Source organism: Danio aesculapii, chromosome 3 (genome assembly GCF_903798145.1).
Source record: "Danio aesculapii chromosome 3, fDanAes4.1, whole genome shotgun sequence".
In the NCBI taxonomy this organism is placed as follows: Eukaryota; Metazoa; Chordata; class Actinopteri; order Cypriniformes; family Danionidae; genus Danio; species Danio aesculapii.
This window is the reverse complement of record NC_079437.1, coordinates 25972133-25992290: the sequence shown is the minus strand read 5'-3', so window position 1 is coordinate 25992290 and position 20158 is coordinate 25972133. Positions and strand designations below refer to the sequence as shown.

At 34.0% G+C, this 20158-nt stretch overlaps 1 protein-coding gene across 2 annotated transcripts in view; it reads left to right on the top strand.

Moving 5' to 3' along the window:
- The window catches only part of clec16a (C-type lectin domain containing 16A), an 84217-nt gene that overhangs the window by 28905 nt on the left and 35154 nt on the right, over positions 1-20158 (top strand). For both annotated transcript variants that reach the window (XM_056453515.1, XM_056453514.1), the window contains exons 11-18: positions 2060-2183; positions 4908-5008; positions 7165-7284; positions 11772-11881; positions 14733-14777; positions 16610-16660; positions 17398-17526; positions 19914-20034. In XM_056453515.1, coding sequence (XP_056309490.1) covers positions 2060-2183; positions 4908-5008; positions 7165-7284; positions 11772-11881; positions 14733-14777; positions 16610-16660; positions 17398-17526; positions 19914-20034 — 801 coding nt within the window. The remainder of the gene's footprint in view (positions 1-2059; positions 2184-4907; positions 5009-7164; positions 7285-11771; positions 11882-14732; positions 14778-16609; positions 16661-17397; positions 17527-19913; positions 20035-20158) is intronic.

Here is a 20158-nt window from a genome sequence, read left to right as displayed (position 1 = left end):
AAGTGTTAATTTTTCCCCCTACATTGCAATAGAGTAGATTTTTTTTCTCATCAAAAAATTACTATGATACATTAATCTAAATAATATTAAAAAGTCTTTAAAAATAAATATATCAATTTGAATATATGAAAATTATGTATATAGCTCTAAAATATATAGTATATAGGTATAGCTCCAAAATATAAATAATCTTCAATTCTCTCAATTCAGTTTATTTATTTATTTGTTTGTTTTTTTTAGACAAAATTTAATATTGACACTAAAATAAGGTCTCATCTCTGACCCACATTTATCAGTGCTTCCCACAGGTTTGAAATATACTTGCAGTGGTAACCGGATTGAAACACCATTTACCCACATCACATAAAACGTTAACTATATGTGACGAAAAAAACATAATTTACTTTTTAACAATTATTTTCTTTATTGTGACACTTAAATGTTTTATACACTGTTCCTTTTCAATGGGTTAAAATAAAAATGACATCCACAATTTCTCTTACTTTTTTATGCTATTCAGGAGCCATGTACATCCACTGACAGGGTAAAATCTGCTTCTCTCTAAGTTCAAAGGAAACTTGAATGCCAAAGCATTTTAGGTATGCATATGTAATATATTAACATCATCAAATTAATAAAATAATCAGCAAATGAGAAATAAATGAAGGAAAAAGAAATAAAAACAGACAATATCTTTAAAAATATCATAGTTAAAACTTGTAGATTATTTAAATAAGGCAAATGCGTTGATTAACAATTACTAATGGTGTACATATATTTTGCAGCCTGTTTAGACCAGTCATTTTGTCCTCTCTGAGGATATAGTTAAGTTTTTCTGAGTCATTTCGATTAAAGAATCTATTATTTACTTTTTCTCTCGCTCTCGCAGCTGTGCACGCTGTCTGCTTTGAAGCAAGCGGAAAGTGTCTTTAATAAAAGAGTAATGCAAAAATGCATATGCACTTTAGAAAGCGAAAGCAAAAGTTGCATCCCGAACATTTTAGGAGATTTAGAAACCCTGGCCGGACGAATTTTTTAAGTCCCAAAAATGCATGGGTCTGCAAAGCACGTCACACTGTCTGTGTGGGTGCTGACAGGTCTGGTTCACACAGAACAAAACGAGGGAAGATTTTCCAGTACTTAATCGATCGCGTATGTTTGGTTATATTAGGCAGATACAAATAAGTGTAAAAGAATGTTAATAGTAGAAGAATAGTGTCACTAAATATACTTGGCCGGCCGTTAATGTACCTGGGCCCAAGTAAAGTCTATGTGTGGGAAGCACTGTTTATAAATACATACATGCATATATAACACAAGAGAATAGAAAGGACAATTAAAAACTTCAATTTAAATGAATTTAAGTAAAAATCCACCGTTCAAAAGTAACAATTAAACTTGTTTGTTCTTACCAGGACTGCAATTATTTGATCAACAGTGATATTATAAGTGATATAAGTATTTGACAGTCAAGGACACATCTGTCATGAATATACAGTACAGTGCCTATAGAAAGTCATCATACCCTGTGAAAATCTATACCTTTACTCACATTACACCCTGCTTTCAAAAGTCGTAGAAAGGCACAGATACTGTAGCAGAAGGCTACAAAAAAAAATTCAAATGCTGTAATAGTTGGAATGTGATTTTGATTTCAGGCTGTATGATTAATAAAGCAATTATTTCAAAGAGGTATGTTGATTTTTCTATAGGCACTGTATATTAAAAAATAAATCGTTTTAGTCTAGGCTAGGTATTAGAGCTATAGTAGCTGTGTGTTAATAACAAGCTTTTACTACATAAATTTAGGAAGCGTACCCTTTTGGCTCACACTGTTGGATTCAGTATTGGAAGCTATTTAATGCAAATGAATGATTTCACCTGTTGAAAGAAACGTCTGCAGGCACACACTCATTTCAATGCCAGTTTTTTATTGTACGTTTGGGTAGGTCAGATAAGTTTACTTCAGGATTCTGACATACAAGCTGACATCTGACATACAGAGGGTTGAAATCCAGCTCTGCTGTTATACTCTTTGTGTTTTGTTTGTGTTTTGCAGAAATTGAGATGGTAGTGATGGAAAAATGTCGGATCTCTGACGTTTCCACATTAACAGAACAAAACATTACAGATGAGGAGAAGAGTGCAGCTGCAGCAGCACGATCCGAAGGACAGAAGAGCAGGTACTTAATAAAGAAAACACTGCATTTATTGGAAAAATTTTAAAAATAACATTTATAAACCACTTTACAGTGGTTTAGCTCTTTCCCCAGCAGCAATTTTTTGATGATTCTTAAATTTAACGGCCCTCAAAAATATTTTAACTATGCACAGTCGAGCTTATTACACTTCAAAATAAAGAGTAAAGCATCAGGTTTTAAACAAATATATAATTACGGCTTTATAAATATGGCTTTACTCTTTATTTTGATGTATAATCAGCTCATTTTACATTTTTCATAAACAGGATATTCTGCAGGGTCTTAAAGTCTTAAAATGTCTTCAATTTCAAAAACAGTTTACTTAAATTCACTAAAATATTGTGCTGTTGCTCTTAAATAATTTTAAATGGGTCTTAATTTTCCTACATCCATGTAAAGCTACACAAAAGGCACCCAAACCCCCATCCAGTCACTAACATTCCATCTCAATAAAAGTTTTAATAAAACTTTATAACTCTACTTAACAATATGGTTTAATTATCTTCCACGTTTGCTTTTAAAAGTTTTGTTTTTAATGTTTTAACTGGGCATTTAGAAAAAATCTTTAGCATTTAGCTTTAAGTAAGTCTGAAATTTCATTTGTAATGGTCTTAAAAGATCTTAAATGTCTTAAAGTCTTCAATTTGACTTAATGAACCCTGTAAAACCCTGATTTAAAAAAAAAAAGAAAAAACTGGGAAAATATATTGGTGCGTTTTTTGTCACAATTCTTACTTTAACGGTGTGTTTTATTTTAAATAAAGTGAAATTTAAGCAGCAACAGTTTTAGTTGTTTATTTTAGTCAGAAATGAGGCTTTGTGAGTGTCGAAAGTCTTGGTGAGCATTGAACCGATAGAATCAATGATCCTGCAATTGGCTTGTTACTCTCAGTTACAGTGAAATGCAGCAAAGCTCTTCTGTTTTGGTTGACGTGCTCCAGGGAAAGAGAGCCTAGGACGTGTTCAGACTGTCTCCCAAGCTAATCCAAAATGTATTTTTTTCCCTCAAGTTTTAATTCACACATTGCATGTCTGTGAAAAAGCAATATTCCCAGAAATACTTTGTTTGAACATGATTTGATACTTAAAAAAACAAAGTGTTTACAAGAAAATTGCAAATTTGCAAACCAACCACATTTTTTAGACCCTCAAAATATGTTTAATCTGACTCCAAACCATCCCCTGACCCATGTTAAAACATGTTTTGTTACTTTTTAAATAGGAAATTTTTCAATTAGTTTAGTGCATTTATGTATATTTAGGTTTATAACAGATCTAGTCCTCATTTTATCAATAAACATACATTGTAGTTTCTAAGAAATGGTTGCTAATTACAGGGTTTGTACGGGTGCTGGAAATCATGGAAAATGCTTAATTTTTAAAATAGTGTTTTCAAGGTTAGAAAAGTGCTTGGATTTTGGGCAAAGTGCTTGAACCTGCATGAATTTGAAATTGCAGGGCTCGAAATTGCGACTGTTTTGGTTGCATATGCGCCTGAAATTGTATCTATGCGAGTTCAAAATAGATTTGAGAGCATTGTGCATAAAAATTGTTGCTGTGCGACTAGTTTTCATTGCAAAATGTTCACCGCATGCGCATATTTAGGAGTTGAAGCAGTTGAAATGTTAACTTGCTGCATTAAACAGAGCCTGCAATGCCTGCCCCACCTTAAAGCTCTTCTGATTGGCCCACTGTTCTTGAACTGAATGCGAATGGATTGGTTAATATCAGCTGTCAATCACTCAGTTCAGATGACAGGGAGCTACAGCCATGAAAATGTAAAGGTCTTGATACGAGAGAATGAAAATAACACTAACAGATTTTATTTTAGAAACCACCTAAAGTTACAAACAATGACACATCTGATCAGTGATCATGTGGTGAATGTTAATCCACCCATTACACTTTTCGAAGTGTGGATAAAAAGCTTCCGGTGGGTTAAAATCTGCTATGATGATACAGTGAATGACTAAAGCATTCACTGTAAAGTCTGTGAATAAATGCCAATAAATCTATGCTCTAAAGTATTCAACAATTTAAGTAGAAATGCTTATTGTGTTTTTTTTAAATAGCACAATGGATTTAAATGTAAAAAAAAGACCACATGCAGGATATATAATCGAAATTTACAGTGATTGTTAGGTGCTGGAAAAGCATAAAAATGCTAACTGAAAGGGCTTGAAAAGTGCTGGAATTTGAAGTTGGAAAAGGTGTAAGAACCCTGTAATTACTCCACCAACACCAGATGTCTCCTTAATAATCTTCTGATCCATTCAGGACAATTAAGAGGCAAAAATTGTCAATCTAGGCCATATATTAAGGAAAGTGCTTTTTCTTCCTGTTTTTCTTTTTTTTTTTTTACACAACTAACAATACAAATGAGTTCTTTGGCCCAGTACATTAAAGAGTAATGTGAGTGCAGGCCATTGAAAGAGGGAGACAGTCACACTTTTGGCTTATTACAAGGCGTTCATGCACCATTAGTCTGCATTTAAAAAGCACTTCTTATACCCAGACTATATCCTGTTTGATTTCCAGATAATAGCTCACCTAGTCATCGCCTTACATGTTTGCAGCTCTCAGACAATGCAGTATATCATCATAAACCATGCACTGCATATTGTGCACATTGTCCTCATTATTGTGGGTAGGTTTGCAGTTTTGTAGAGTGGAAATGATAGCTGTTGACATGTTTTTTTTTTTAAGGCCGTTCCTGGACATGTTGTATTCTGCGTTGGACTGTGACACAGAGGATTACCAGGCACTGTTTGTGCTTTGCCTCCTGTATGCCATGTCTCACAGTAAAGGTATCTAATCTTTACAGGAATAACAGACTTAAGCAAAGCATGCTAATTGACACTAATGTTTGATTTAGCAAGTTTGTGGTTGTCAAATAAGAAAAAAAGGTGTTGAACGTGTCAATAAAATGATGCAAATGTCCATTACTGACATTAATTACATAACATTATACAGATAACTGTGCTGTAGTACTTTACACATGATTTTCTCTTCAGCAAAGTATGTGCATCTTTATGTTACCTATCAGAAAAATAAGTTGGCTCCAGAAAGTAATAAAAAAATAAATAAATACATTAATGTAGAGACCGAATAATCAACAGTGTTTTGAAGTGCCCGCAATAGCAATATTTCCACAACATTACTACAGTATATAGTTGTATTAAATATGTAGTATTTAACTAGGTGGCGACACAGCAAGAAAGTCCCTAATTTGAGCCCCGGCTGGGTCAGCTGGCATTTCTGTGTGGAGTTTACATGTTCTTCCCGTGTTGGCGTGGGTTTCTTCCCGGTGCTCCGGTTTTCTCCACAGTCCAAAGACGTAGTATAGGTGAATTGGGTAAGCTAAATTGGCCGTAGTTTGTGTGGCTGTGAATGCAAGAGTGTATTGGTGTTTCCCTGTAATGGGTTGCAGCTGGAAGGGCACCCGCTGCATAAAACAAATGCTGGATAAGTTGGCTGTTCATTCCCAACCCCTGATTAATAAAGGCACTAAGCCAAAAAGAAAATGAATGAATGATAATGAATGAGTATGCAACTATTCAAACAGTAAAGGCAGAAATAAAACAACTTCCTCCAAAACAGAAAAATAAGGGAAAAAAAGGTTCTGGTTTCCAGAGAAGGTTGAAGCAGCTATTGTATTTTTATAGCTGTTCTCAGCATTGAGAATAAGCAGAAATGTTTATTGAAGAGCAAATCCGCATATTAGAATGATCATGTGACGCTGATAAATTTGGGTGACATATTATTGGCTGTAGTTGTAAAATTATGCATTATATTCAAAATACAAAAAAATTGTTGCTTTATGGTCTGTGTACTAGGCCTGCACAATATATGGTTTCAGCATTGATATCGGGATGTGCACATTTGCAATAGTCACATCGCAAGATATGCAATGATAAGTCTGAAACATAGTTGACCAGGAGCCACAGAACACATTTGATTTATTGAGTCACTGCTAAGTTTAACCATAATAGAGTGAAAGTAAAATAATATAAAAGTATAAAGCATTTGTTTTTAAGGTCCGTGACTGGATTTAAGGAGTTTAAATTGGACCAGATTTGGGCACAAGAAAGTGGAAGCGTGTTTAATTATTTATACGATTTATGAAAAAAAAAATCTTACTTACAAATTTTGTCTTGTTTCTAGTTCAAATATCTACATTTTAAAACAAAAATAGGAGTTTTTTTTTTACGTACTGTATTGTCAGATCTTTTTTTTTTTTTTTTCAAAGTAAAAACTCACGAAACAAAATGATATTTTACTTTATCTGATCTTAATTTTTGCATATTTGTAATAGAAATGTAACAAAGTAAGAAAAACATTTTTTGGATTGTAATTTCAGTTTCTGTACCTCAATACTGTTAGACCTCCCAGAAAAAAAACATCAAATAGAGTCAAACCATCTTGTGAAACTGTATTTATGTTACAATATTTATTGCAGAAAAATTTCATATTTAAATATCAGATTTTTCCAATATCGTGCAGACCTACCATGTACACCGAAGTATGGTATAAAATATTATTTTAAAACTGTGTCTGCCGAATTTATGCCTAGACAGAAGACCATAAATTAAGTTAAATTGACAAAACTGACCAAGAGCTGATGACAGCACGATTTGGTTGACCAATCAGCGGAGAGAGGACACAGAGAACATATTTTAAAGTGGTTTATTTGTTTAGGTTTAATCACATTTTAATTTTGTGTATAAAAACAAAATGTGACAGAAAGAAAAAAACAAATTTGACAAAACTACATTTTTATGGCCGTTAGAGTTCAAATTTAGCATAAACACAAATGAGAAAACCAGTTATGCATAGGTACACGGACCCTTAACAATGCTTAATACTACGATACAATGATTATGTGGTTACACAAATGTAACCTATTAGAATACTTTATAGCTATTTTTATATCTTGTTTACGTGAGCTTGTGTGTATGTGCAGGTATAAACCCAGAGCTCTTGGAAAGAATCCAGCTACCTGTGCCGAATCAAGAGAGGAACACTTACAGTCAGGTGCTGGTGGAGAGAGTGATCCGAATCATGAGTCAAGCTGCTCAGCCAGGTACACAGACCTAAAAACAAGCACATACACACACACACACACACACGTCCTACTCGTATCATCCGCACATTTACTGATGATTCCAAAAATAATCCTTCACTTGCTTAGACATGCTCATTTAATATTCCAAGCTGCAGATTCCACTGGTATGCCTGAACTTGACTATGTAAACCAAAGCACTTACTATTTATTCAGTATAGTCTTTTACTGATCCTTCAGCCAAGTGATTGAGCAACTTTTTATGTACACACACAGCTTAAACAAAACCTCTTCTGTGCGGTTTGTTTGACAAATATCAGGTGTGTTTTTAAGACATCTGGTCTTCGTCCAAACTAGAAAGTGGTTAAACAATAAATGAATCAAAATGGACCTGCTATTTGTTTGATAGTACTTCAAGAGTTCACACTTAGATATTGCTTAATAATAATAGCAGGTTTGGCTGGGAGAGATCCTTGAGCTTGGAGATAATTGAGCCCAGGGCTCCCGCCTGGTCAATAACCGCATTTCCACTGTCGGGCCAGTGCGAGCCAGGGCTTTTATCGGGCTGAGCTGTGCCAATAGCCCGAGAGCATGAGCAGTGAGGCCAAAATCATGTTGCGTGTCCACTGTCGGGCTAGTAGCCCGCAGTGCTTCCCGCAAACCCCACCCCCAGAACGTTCGTCCAATCAAACGTCACACAACCCGCCCAGTTCAGCAGGCAGGCAGATAAAGCACACCATTTCATCATCACGAAACTATTAAAATGAAGACAACTGAAACAAACAAATAACACGTTACTGTACAGCATTACATACATGTCTATACGCACAGGCCTGTGTATTTTCATTCATTATATTTGTTTACTCGCTGACCGACTGCTGGCATCGTGCATCATTATTCCGGTATAAAATGTATTTTATAACATCCTCGTTTCGATAGACGCCATCAAACATTCAGCCCAAATGCTCCAGAGAGACCTAAAACATATTAATATTTCCATAGGCTATATGACACTTAATAGGTAATTCCCCTTTATTTAAGAGAATAGTTTAAGCATGTTGCATATTATTCACTTATCTTAAGTAAAGGAAACCGTTAAGTGTTTCAAGACATAAGTACAAGTAATAAAATATAGACTAGCCTATCTTTCGTTGCGCTCAGCAGCTATCTACTAATAAAGCTCTACATTTAAAATTAAATTTTTTAATTTTCCACGTCATATAAAACATAAACGCTTGTTTAAGTACATAAAACAGGTTTTTTACTTGCAGTTTTTCCCAATCTGTTTATAAAGCAGCGCTGCACAGGACTGGATGACAGCAATGAAGGTTGTTTCTGGTTTCACACACCCAAAAAATGCTCTGTTTGCACAATTTGATTAATATCATCCATCCAAAAACTTTATAAAAATATTTAAAAACTCCTCTGTTGTTTATTGTTTTTAGAAAATATCTAAAATCTTGTTTTTCAGATAGGCCTTTGTCAAATGAAAGTTTTAAATGGCTTGGAACGGTTTAATGTATTTGTACTGTATATACCTACATTGCCTCTTTGAACTTTTTCCTTCTGGTCGACGCTACAGAGCACTGCGCACCAGAACAGCCCGACACAGAAACAGTTTCTTCCCTCAGGCAATCCATCTCATGAACATTTGATGATAATAATTGCGAAACCAACATCACAACTTGCCATACACTTTTATACACATACACTTATTTAACAACACACTTTACATGCCAATTTGCACATAACAGCTGCACATATAACGTTGTATATAGTAATAAACATGTACATACACTTGTCAATCTGTATATTTGCACTCACTACTTCTATTTTTAAAAAAATATATATTTATTATCTGTTTTTTGTCCTGTCTCTGTAATCCTGTTGCACTGTAGAAGCTCTGTCACGAAAACACATTCCTCGTATGTGTGAACATACCTGGCAATAAAGCTCTTTCTGATTCTGATTCTGATTGTTATAGCTTTTGTTTGTTTTGTATTGGTTTATTTATTTAATATGATTTTATTATATCCGAAATTTGTAATGCTTTAAATGAGTTCAATATAGCTTAGGCTATTTTATCTAATATGATACTATTTTGTTGTGCCTACAAAAGTGGACAGGTAATTTGTAAAGTTGTTTATGTCTTTTTGTTGAATTCATATATTGTATCATCTCCAAAACAATTAAAGAAAGAAACCCAGCCGATCACGGCATCATCAGAGCTGTGAAGCGAGCGCTCTTTCGCCCGGTCTCTCACACACACACACTCACGCATTTAAACGCGCATGTTTCATGCATAAACACACCTTGACAAAAAAAACTCAACAACTGTTAACTGGCTGCTGTCTTTAATATTGTGTAAAGATTATTATGCGTTATTGAAACATCAAGGAGGACGCAGTAAAGAAATATCACTTAAAACTACTTTGTTATTTTATGCAACAGCCTTACATTTAAAAGGGAAACATTAGGGAGATCATAAGCTAAAAGACCCCTAGCCTATAAGGTGTTTTATGGAATAGCTTGGGATGGAATAGATCTTAAACTTTTATGGAATAGATCCTAAACTGACCAGCTATATATTTTTCTTTCCCTTATTTATTTATTTATTTATTTATTTGTTTATTTATTTATTTATTTATTTATTTATTTATTTATTTATTTGTTTATTTATTTATTTTGGTGCATGTACTCGTGTGCGATCAGAAAACTAGTGTAATGGTGTCATGCATCTTTACCAGACTTGGGCAAACTTTGCGTCTCTTTCCACTCCGCCCTCTTTGGCCCAAGGTATTCAGCGAGCTGAAAAAGGCTGGCCGCTGGCCAGGAGGAAGCCCCGCTTTGGCCCGATCAGGTCTCAGAAGTTACAGTGGAAACGAGACTGGCCCTGGCACGCTCACTTTAGGCGCGAAAGTGGAAACGCGGCTAATGAGCATGTAAAGGGGTATGAGATCAGGTAGTTCTCGAGAGCACCCCCAGGAAAGGTGGAGATGGCGTGGATGGGGGGGTTATTCAAAAAGCGAAGATTAGCGAGTAATGCTTGTCGGGCTATTTATAGTGAGTTTGGAATGATCCGATTGGCTTATTAATGATTACAGATGAGAGACCAGCTGAGATCAATCATATCATATGTTCTTCTTAAAATTAGTTTGTGAAACTTCATTTAATAAATGTGTCAGTTGTAATAATTTGATCTTCCTTTAAAACTGTACTTGAGCATTATTTATTTACTATTATAATATTATTATTTTTCAATGAGCTATAATTTTGTTTCAAATATTGATATGTTTAAAATGATTGTTCTTTCATTGTTTTTTTTATACTTTTTACTTGTTTTTTTTCAGTTTATTATTTTATTCCAGCTTTATTTTAGTTAATGGATATATTTATGTATATATATATATTTTTACCAGTTTTTGTTTTGACAATAACAATACTTCTCTGAAATGACATTTGCTTATTTCTAATGTAACAAAGTCTCCACAGGTTGGAAAATCTTTTTTTTTTCAAGAAACATCAGCAGATGAAACACTTTGCAGTGCAATGTTCTAGCCTGCAAAATAACATCCCTTTATTATTTACCACTTTATTAATTAAATCGTACTCGTTCCAGTTTATTGATGTTGTGAAAAGTTTGAGTAACCGGTAATGAAGCGGGCTAGAGCTTATAAACTGTCACTTTAAATGCCGTTTTGACTGATGTACATTTCTTTAGATCCGTAGCCTTTACCACAGCCTTGAGTAACTCAAAACTGCAACCATTTCCTCTAACCGTCCATTTCTTTCACCTTTGTTAAGACAAATTGAAGCCAATTTCTCCTTTTAGATCTCCTGTAATTGTTGTGACATTTGAATGTCGATTTGCTTCATGATCACATGTTCTCGCATAGTTTTTTGACAGCTCAAAACTGGTATTCGGCTATACTTAGAACTAAAATGTAGAACTGATTGAGCCCACAATATACACATGATGTCATCCTGATTTATGATACTTGCTATTTGTGATTTTGACATTTCCATCCAAAATCCATTGTGACACTAGCATGACAAGAAGCTGAACTCATCTCCCTTTCATTTGCAGCACATTTGTGTGCCAACATTGTTGTTTGGTTATGGTTACACACAATCCTATAAAATCTATTTTAATGTCTCATGCTTCCTTTTTTAAAAGATATTTCACCCAAAAATGAACAGTTAGTCACCATTAAAGCGTTCCAAACCTTTATGACTTTCTTTTTAAAATATTATTTTCTTGAAGAATTGACATCCATAGTAGGAAAACCATAAATCCAAAATACTTCATAATGTGATAATGTGTGTTAAACAGAAGAGAGAAACTCTGAGATGGTCAGAAGTTAATAAGTCACATATTTCTTTTCTTATTTTTTTTTAAATAAAATATCACATTGATTGAATTATAAAATTAGAGCAATTGCTTCTAATGCGCTTGATGCTATGCTGTGATGACATAAGTTGTGACAAATTGCTTGTGTGTATTTCAGATGGGAAGGTGCGTCTTGCCACCCTGGAGTTAAGCTGTCTGCTTTTGAAACAGTCAGTGCTGTCTGGCTCTCAATGCATTATAAAAGACATCCATTTGGCCTGTTTGGAGGTAGGCGTCTTAACAAAAAGCAGCTGTACTATCACATGTTCACCATTTTATGAATGCCAGCAGTGGAATATGGTTTGCTAGAACTCTTTTAGATTTAGTAAACGTGTTTTATGAGTAATTTAAGTTTACCAAATGGGAATGGTGTAAGCTGTTAATATATTTAAAGAAGTATAGTTTTATACACAACACACAGACAGTTGAAACCAGAAGTTTACATACACTGTATAAAAAGGCACATAACCATTTTTTAAAATGTCAGATTTTAAATGTGACTAAACTTTTTCTCCTTTAAGTTAGGATTACCAAAAATGTTTATGTTTGCTTAATAGCAGATTAATGAGAGATTTAGTTTTTTTTAAAGAATTTTTTATACCTTTTCTTTGTCAAAAGTCAAAGTCAAAAGTTTACATACATTAGGATTACTGTGTCTCAGAAAAAGCCCAGATGATGGTAACAGATTTGTGAGTTTCTGATTGGCTAATTGAGAACATTTGAGTTAATTGGAGGCACATCTGTAGATTAGTGTTTAAGGCAAACCTCAAACACACTACTTCCTTATGTGACAACATGGGAAAATAAAAATAAACCAGCTAAGACATCAGGAAGAGAACTGTGGAGCTCCAAAAGTCTGGTTATTCTTTGGGTACAATTTCCAGATGGCTGAAGGTGCCCTGTTCATCAGTTCAAACAATTGTATGCAATTATAAACAACATGGGAATGTCCAGCCATCACACCATTCTGGAAGGAGAAAAATTTTGTGTCCCAGAGATGAACATGCTATGGTGCGAACTGTGTGTTCCAACCCCTTATTAAAACCAAAAGTCCCTGTGAAGATGCTAGCTAAAGCTGGTTAGAGAGTTTCATTATCTACAGTGAAACAAGTCTTGTACTGACATAGGTTGAAAGGCCACTCATCAAAAAAGAAGCCATTATTCCAAAAGCCCCATAAAAAGTTTGCAAAATCACACAGGGAAAAAGACTTTAACTTTTGGAGACATGTTCAGTGGTCTGTTGGTGAACTGTTTGGCCATAATGGCCATCGTTACATTTCAAGGAAAAAGGGAAAAGCTTACAAGACTGGGAACATCATTCCAACTGTAAAGTATGGGGATGGCTGCCCACAAATCTGACTCAGTTACACCAGATCTGTGAGGAGGAATGTGCCAAAATTCCAGCAAACTATTTTGAGAGGCTTGTGGAAAGATACCCAAAACATTTGACCCAAGTTATAGAGTTTAAAGGCAATGTTACAAAATAATAAGAGAATGCATGTAAACTTTTGACTGTCTAGAACAGGGATGGGCAAACTCGATCCTGGAGGGCCGGTGTCCCTGCATAGTTTTGCTCCAACCCTAATCAAACACACCTGCTTGTAGCTTTCTAGTGATCTTAAAGACACTAATTAGTGTGTTCAGGTGTGTTTGAATAGTGTTGGAGCAAAACTCTGCAGGGACACTGGCCCTCGAGGATCGAGTTTGCCCATGCCTGGTCTAGAAAGTAATAAAAAATTCTCAATCAAAAAAAAAAAAATTATTCTAATATTTAGCAAATATAAATGATTTTGGCAGCCCTGAAATGTTAATTAATCATCATCTTTTTACATTCCCATTATTTTCTAAACTCCTTGGTTTTACCTATTTTTCAGCCAGAAGTTTTTATGTGTTTTCAAGGTAAAAAAAAACGTGGGTAATCACTTACTAATTTCTATATTTTTGTAAGATCAAGTTTCAATAAGTTAATATGTTAAATCATCATTTCACCAATATTTTATTTTCAAAACAGTTATTCATAAAGCATAATATATTTTGATAAATGTTTTCGTGTATATAACATCACTTTTTACCCATGTAAGAAATCATTGAAAACGTAAATACCAAGCAAAAAACAGGAAAACATTATTAAAAGAATACCAATTGTGATCAAATAGAAAAAATTTGTCAAGAATAAGAATCATTTATTTACATCAGGGGTGCCCAAACTCCTGCAGGGCCGTTTTCCTGCAGAGTTTAGCTCCAAACCCAATTAGACAACTGAACCAGCTAATCAAGCTCTTTCTGGGTATACTAGAAGCATCCTGACAGGTGTGTTGTAGCAAGTCGGAGCTAAATTCTACAGTTTGGACACCTCTGATTTACAAGAATAAACATACTAATCGAATTCAACTGTAGGAAAATCAAATCTCTTAAAAGATCTTAAATTATCTTGTTTTCTCAGACTTCAAACAACTATTAATTAATTAATGTTTCATTAGAGCATTCTTATGAAGAGATTTTGGTCACATACATTAACATAAAAACATAGATCTTATTTTTTCATAGTTTGAACCTGTGGCTTTTTTAATTACCAGGAAAAAAATATGAAAAACAATGGCGTCTAACATTTAAGACAAGTGAAATGTGTGCCATTCTATATTTCTTTATCCGCGTATATTTTATATGAGAAATACTCCAAAAGTACTACATTGTGGTGAATGTTTTAGTGATGAATATTCCTTATACTGTAGTCTGCTTTGTCATTGAAGATAAGGAAATGCACTAGTATTTACCTCTCACTAACCAAAAAGGATTCCCTTAAAATTTGTAATATTAAAAAAATGAATGAATCATGCTGATTGGCTTGTCAACAACTGCAAACAAGACTTTTCAAAATGGATTGCGTAATATGTCTAATATACAGGCCATTTCATAACGGTATGCACACTTTGGTTTTTCCCAGTAATTTTTCTTTCATTGAGTAACGACTGCTTTCATTCTTATTTTGAAAGCAGTCTAATTTACAGGAAAAGGGACCTTTTAAATGTTTATATTGTGCAACTCACTCATTTCTATGATGATACTCTTTTATGTTTAGGGAGCCCGAGAAGAGAGTCTTCACCTTCTGAGGCAATTTTACAAGGCAAGATGGTCTTTCCCTTTATTTCAGATCAAATGAAAATCACCAGCGTTCAAGCACTTACTGGAATCTGGATGGTTTAAAGCAACGGACCCTCTTGCTAATCATTTTCGTAATTATCCCCTAGTCATCCCACTTGCTTTTGATTTCCTTTAAAGTCTGAGGAAGAGTTAAGCTCTTATCCTAAAGACTTTGCTGTTTTGATATCCTGGAAAATCCCAACAGTTTCCTGCTGAAACAAGTCAGCGCTCTTGGTGGTATTTTCACATTGAGACATTTCTGTGAAAGTGTACTGCTATTAAAAATACTACTCAGATTCCTGAAAGACAGCAAAGTACAGTAATGTGTTTAACATTTGTTTTTTCAAGGATTTTTTCCCATGTTTTATAGCAACCTGCAGGCCTTTTTTAATCTTCACTTTTTTTTTTTTTTCGTTTTCCTGAAATTTGAGTGCTCTGCCTTGATGGTGTTTTGTGAGGGCAGCTTTTGCTTTCACATTTCAGTGAAAACTCTTTTTAAGAACGCATTCAGCACATTCCAAACAACATTATATGCAAAAGAAGTTTGGAACGATTGAGGACGGCATGTAAATAATGACATGACTGAATGTTCTGTTCTGGGATTATAGTGAGCCCTGGGAGGACCTGTGTTTTTGCTATCTGATCTGCTCCTTACGGGCGTACATAATGGGATCAGCGTGTCCTGACTTTTCCAAGAAACTGAATAGACATGTAGTAGTCAGAAGTCTGGTCACACCTACTGTATGCCATTTCTTTTGTCTGCGCTACAGCATAACAGTGAAGTCAAAACAATGTAATAACAGAACTGAAAGCATTGAAATTATCCAGTGACCAAAAATGGCTTTTTACTCCATCTGTGGAGTCTGACTGTTCTGAATAATTAAACTCATATGCCTTTTCTCTTTAATTCTGTATTATTACCGCCTTTTCTCAGCATGTTTCTTCCCTTTAACCTTCCCTTGGGACTTTTCATTGACTGAGCGTTCACACTGATTCATGTTTATTGATCTTTTGAGAGTGCTGATTGTTGGGTGATGACACAAGTTGAGTAATAACATTACATTTAATGTTACAGTCATCCTGAACTAAGAACAATTACAAATTAGTTTCTGTATGGTCAAAGATGAGTGCATCGTTCATATTGCCAGCTTTTAATTGACGTTGATCTTTTCCTGTCGCATGATCCTTCAGAATTCATTCAGATATATTGACTTGCTGCTCAAGAAACACTTATTTTTTGTTGCGGTTATTTCTATAATTATTCAAATAATTTATCACTATTATTATTATTATTATTATTGATAAATACAGTTATACTGTAATGGTTTTTGTATGTAATACTTTTCCAGCATTATTTATTTGGGAAATTCTACAAAATACCATTGATCTGAACTAGATAATTTTCCTTACTAATGCATGTGCTGTCACCCTTTATCAATTCATTGCATCATCCTTGCTTATAATATAATATAACATGATATGATATGATATGATATGATATGATATGATATGATATGATACGATACGATATGATATGATACAATATAATATAATGTATATAATATGATATGATATGATATAATATAATATAATGTCATATAACAGAATATAATATAATAGTATATAACATAATATAATATAGCATAATATAACATAATATAATAGTATATAATATAACGTAACATAAGATAACACATTACATAACATAACATAACGGATGGCATAATATAACATATGACCCTGAACTGAATGGTGCTGTGTGTTTTTTTTTTCCTGTATGGTAATCGTTTCCCTGTACTGTTTCTCCTTCCTCAGGGGGAGGAGATCTTCCTGGATATGTTTGAGGATGAGTACAGGAGCATGATGGTAAGCGGCTTTACTGAGCACATCATTGTTGTCTTTGTTGCAACTTTACTCTTGCTGTGTGTCAAAACCTGATGATACAGCAACACATCCTGCTTCAGAAGTGAGAGAAGCCTCTTTTATCAGAGTATTTCTGAGTAAGGAGTGGCTAATGCTTAACTGCTTCCTTTAACAGAAAATAGTTTCCTGGTGATTTTCATAACTAACTTATTTCAGGTTGCAGCAAACTTGTGATGCCATACTTCCTTCCATGGAATGAATAAAAAAATAAAAATAAATAAATAAGTATATGTGTGTCTATTAATTATACAACATATATAAACATTTATAAATATAAAAATAAAGTATAATTAAACTACTCCATATGACTAGTGTACTATTGTTGCATATGATTGACATGTTTCAAACAGACATTGTGGACCTTAGGGTAGTATAGAATTTTGTTACTTTCATGATATTTTTTTGGTGTTTATTTTATTACTTTTAGTGTAGCTTGCCAGCCTCATTTATCATTATTACTGTTATTAAAATTAAAATGGAGGCCTGGATATTCATTAAAAATATACCTTTTGTGTTAAACTATGTGGAAATAAAAATGTAAATAGATGAAATTTAAAATGTCAAACATACCATGCAGTTTACTGAATCAATAAATACAAACTTTAGCTTCAGAACCAGCATCAACTACCAAATCTAGTGTTTAATGTCATTACTTTTTCTCTTTGTGTATGTGTTTATAGAGTAAGCCTCTAAACGTGGAGTATCTTATGATGGATGCGTCCATTTTGCTTCCTCCCACTGGCACACCCCTCACCGGCATTGACTTTGTGAAGCGATTGCCCTGTGGAGATGTGGAGAGGACACGCAGGGTCAGTCATAAACACATACACTCATTCTGAAAGCCCTGAGATTGAATTATATGCATGGATCCCATGGCCTTTTGTCAAATATTCTGGCTTTATCCAAAACCTCCCTTTTCACACTTGTGTTTCTTGGCCAGTGTGTACAATGTTTTTCTTCTGGGAACCCATGCACTGCATTTTGGAAATGGATTTCATGTGTTTTAGAGATGTAACAATGGCAGGCTTTCTGCTGTGTGGGTAACGCAGAATATCGACTTAATTTGGTCTGAATGGCAAGTATGTATGTTTAGAGATGCAGTTGTGGACATGAATGGAAGACCAAAAGTAAATAGTCAATAGTAGGGCTGCACAATATATCGTTTCAGATATCGCAATGTGTGCATCCGTAATATTCACATTGCAGAATCTGCAATGTCGAACTGATATTATATTGATTTGAAAACATTCTTGATTTCAAGTCATAAAGTTACCTAAACATTTAATATCTATGTGTGTTTTTATCATTTAAGTCATAAGAAATTACGTTAATTGTATTTATCTGTATATACGATAAACTATACTGTGTTATTTTACATTTGATTACTAAATTTGTAATCTGAATATTGCTAGACTTCCAGAAAATCATAGAGCACTGTCTATTTTGTTTGTACAATATTGATGCTCCACTGTATTTCTCAATGTTTGTGATTGTTTTATTATATTTTATGAAGATGCACTTCCTTAAAAAAATCCTCCTAATGTATAGAAAATTATAAATTCTTTCCAAATAGGCTCATTCATTTCATCTGATGAAATAATATAGTTAACATATATATATATATATAGTCTAAAAAAATCGCAATGTCAGTTTTTTCCGTTGTCATGTAGCTCTAGTCAACACTAATAATGTATTAAATATATATATATATTAATATATTGTCTAAAAACATCGCAATGTCAGTTTTTTTTCCATTATCATGTAGCTCTAGTCAACACTAATAATGTATTAAATATATGTATATATTGTCTAAAAAAAATCGCAATGTCAGTTTTTTCCATTATCATGTAGCTCTAGTCAACACTAATAATGTATTTATTAAAGTTGCCTTATTATGCTATATTAGATGGTAGCACAGCAGATAAAATAACATTTTTTTTAAATAATTGTTGCTTGCTTTTTTTGTCATGGCCAAAGCAGTCTGTTATTTAAGTTTTCAAGAATAACCAACCAATGTAATAATTTAAAGATTATAGTAAGATGAGAGGTCTGAGAGGTTTATTTGATGGTTTATTTACCTTTATTTCACATTTATTGTTTGTATGAAGCCTAAATAGGAATAAAAGGTTCACATTTTTGTACTATTTTTATTTCTAAATTATTATATTGCCTAGTTCTGTAGGAGAAGGTTTTGTAGACTTGGCAAATGCATTTTTCAAACTTTTGTACAAACATCTATTTAGGATGTTCTTTGCCATTTTTCTGAGGCATTTTAAATTTTAAAATCATATTATTCTTAAATTATATTGGGATATATATTTTGGCCATGTCATCCAGCCACCTTCTACTTTCACAAACGGCTATATTACATTTATTAGTATATGCATTGAGTAATTCCCAGTGATGGGTTGCAGCTGGAAGGGCATCCACTATGTGAAACATGTGCAGTGTAAGTTGGCGGTTCATTCTGCTGTTGCAACCCCTGATTAATTATGGGACTAAGCCGAAAAGAAAATGAATGAATGAATTAATAGAACAAATGTAAGGACTGTTTGCTTGAATGAAACTGTGTTGATTTTCATTTAATATTTAACTTTACATAAAGCAATGCATTCATAAAGTGGTTACGAGATACAATTTTAAACATGGTATTACTAAAAGATATTAATAAATCAAGTGTGTCACAGTGGCGCAGTGGGTAGCACGATCACCTCACAGCAAGAAGGTCGCTGGTTCGAGCCTCGGCTGGATCAGTTGGCATTTCTGTGTGGAGTTTGCATGTTCTCAGCTTGTTATAGGTTAAGTAAGTTAAATTGTCCAAAGTGTGTTTGTGTATGAGTGTGTATGGATGTTTCCCAGTGATGGGTTGCAATTGGAAGGACATTCGCTGTGTAAAACATATGCTGGATCAATTGGTGGTTCATTCCGCTGTGGCGTCCCCAAATTAATAAAGGGACTAAGCCGAAAATAAAATGAATGAATTAATATATCAAGACAACTCTCTATAAATGTCACAGTATGGATGTGCGTCTTGATTGAAGTCACTGAGATACAATTTTAATATTTTACAGGCTATTTTGAAAGAAATCTTTGCACTCATGTGGAGCATGAACTCCAGGAAGATTCAGATCTTTTATGCTGCATGTTCATAATTGATTGTTGTTACAGCTTCAGCTACTTATTTGTGTCCCTGCAGGCTATCCGTGTTTTCTTCATGCTGCGATCGCTGTCCTTACAGCTACAGGGAGAACCAGAAACTCAGCTTCCTCTCACACGACCAGAGGATCTCATCAAGACTGATGACGTGCTTGATCTCAGTAAGGCCAAACTAAATGTTTTCAGGTTTTCAGTGCTGACTGAAACATTTTTTTATTTGTCTAACAAGATACAGTAGTCAATATTTGAAGAGGATCAAAAATGTTTTTCAAAATTGTCCCAAAA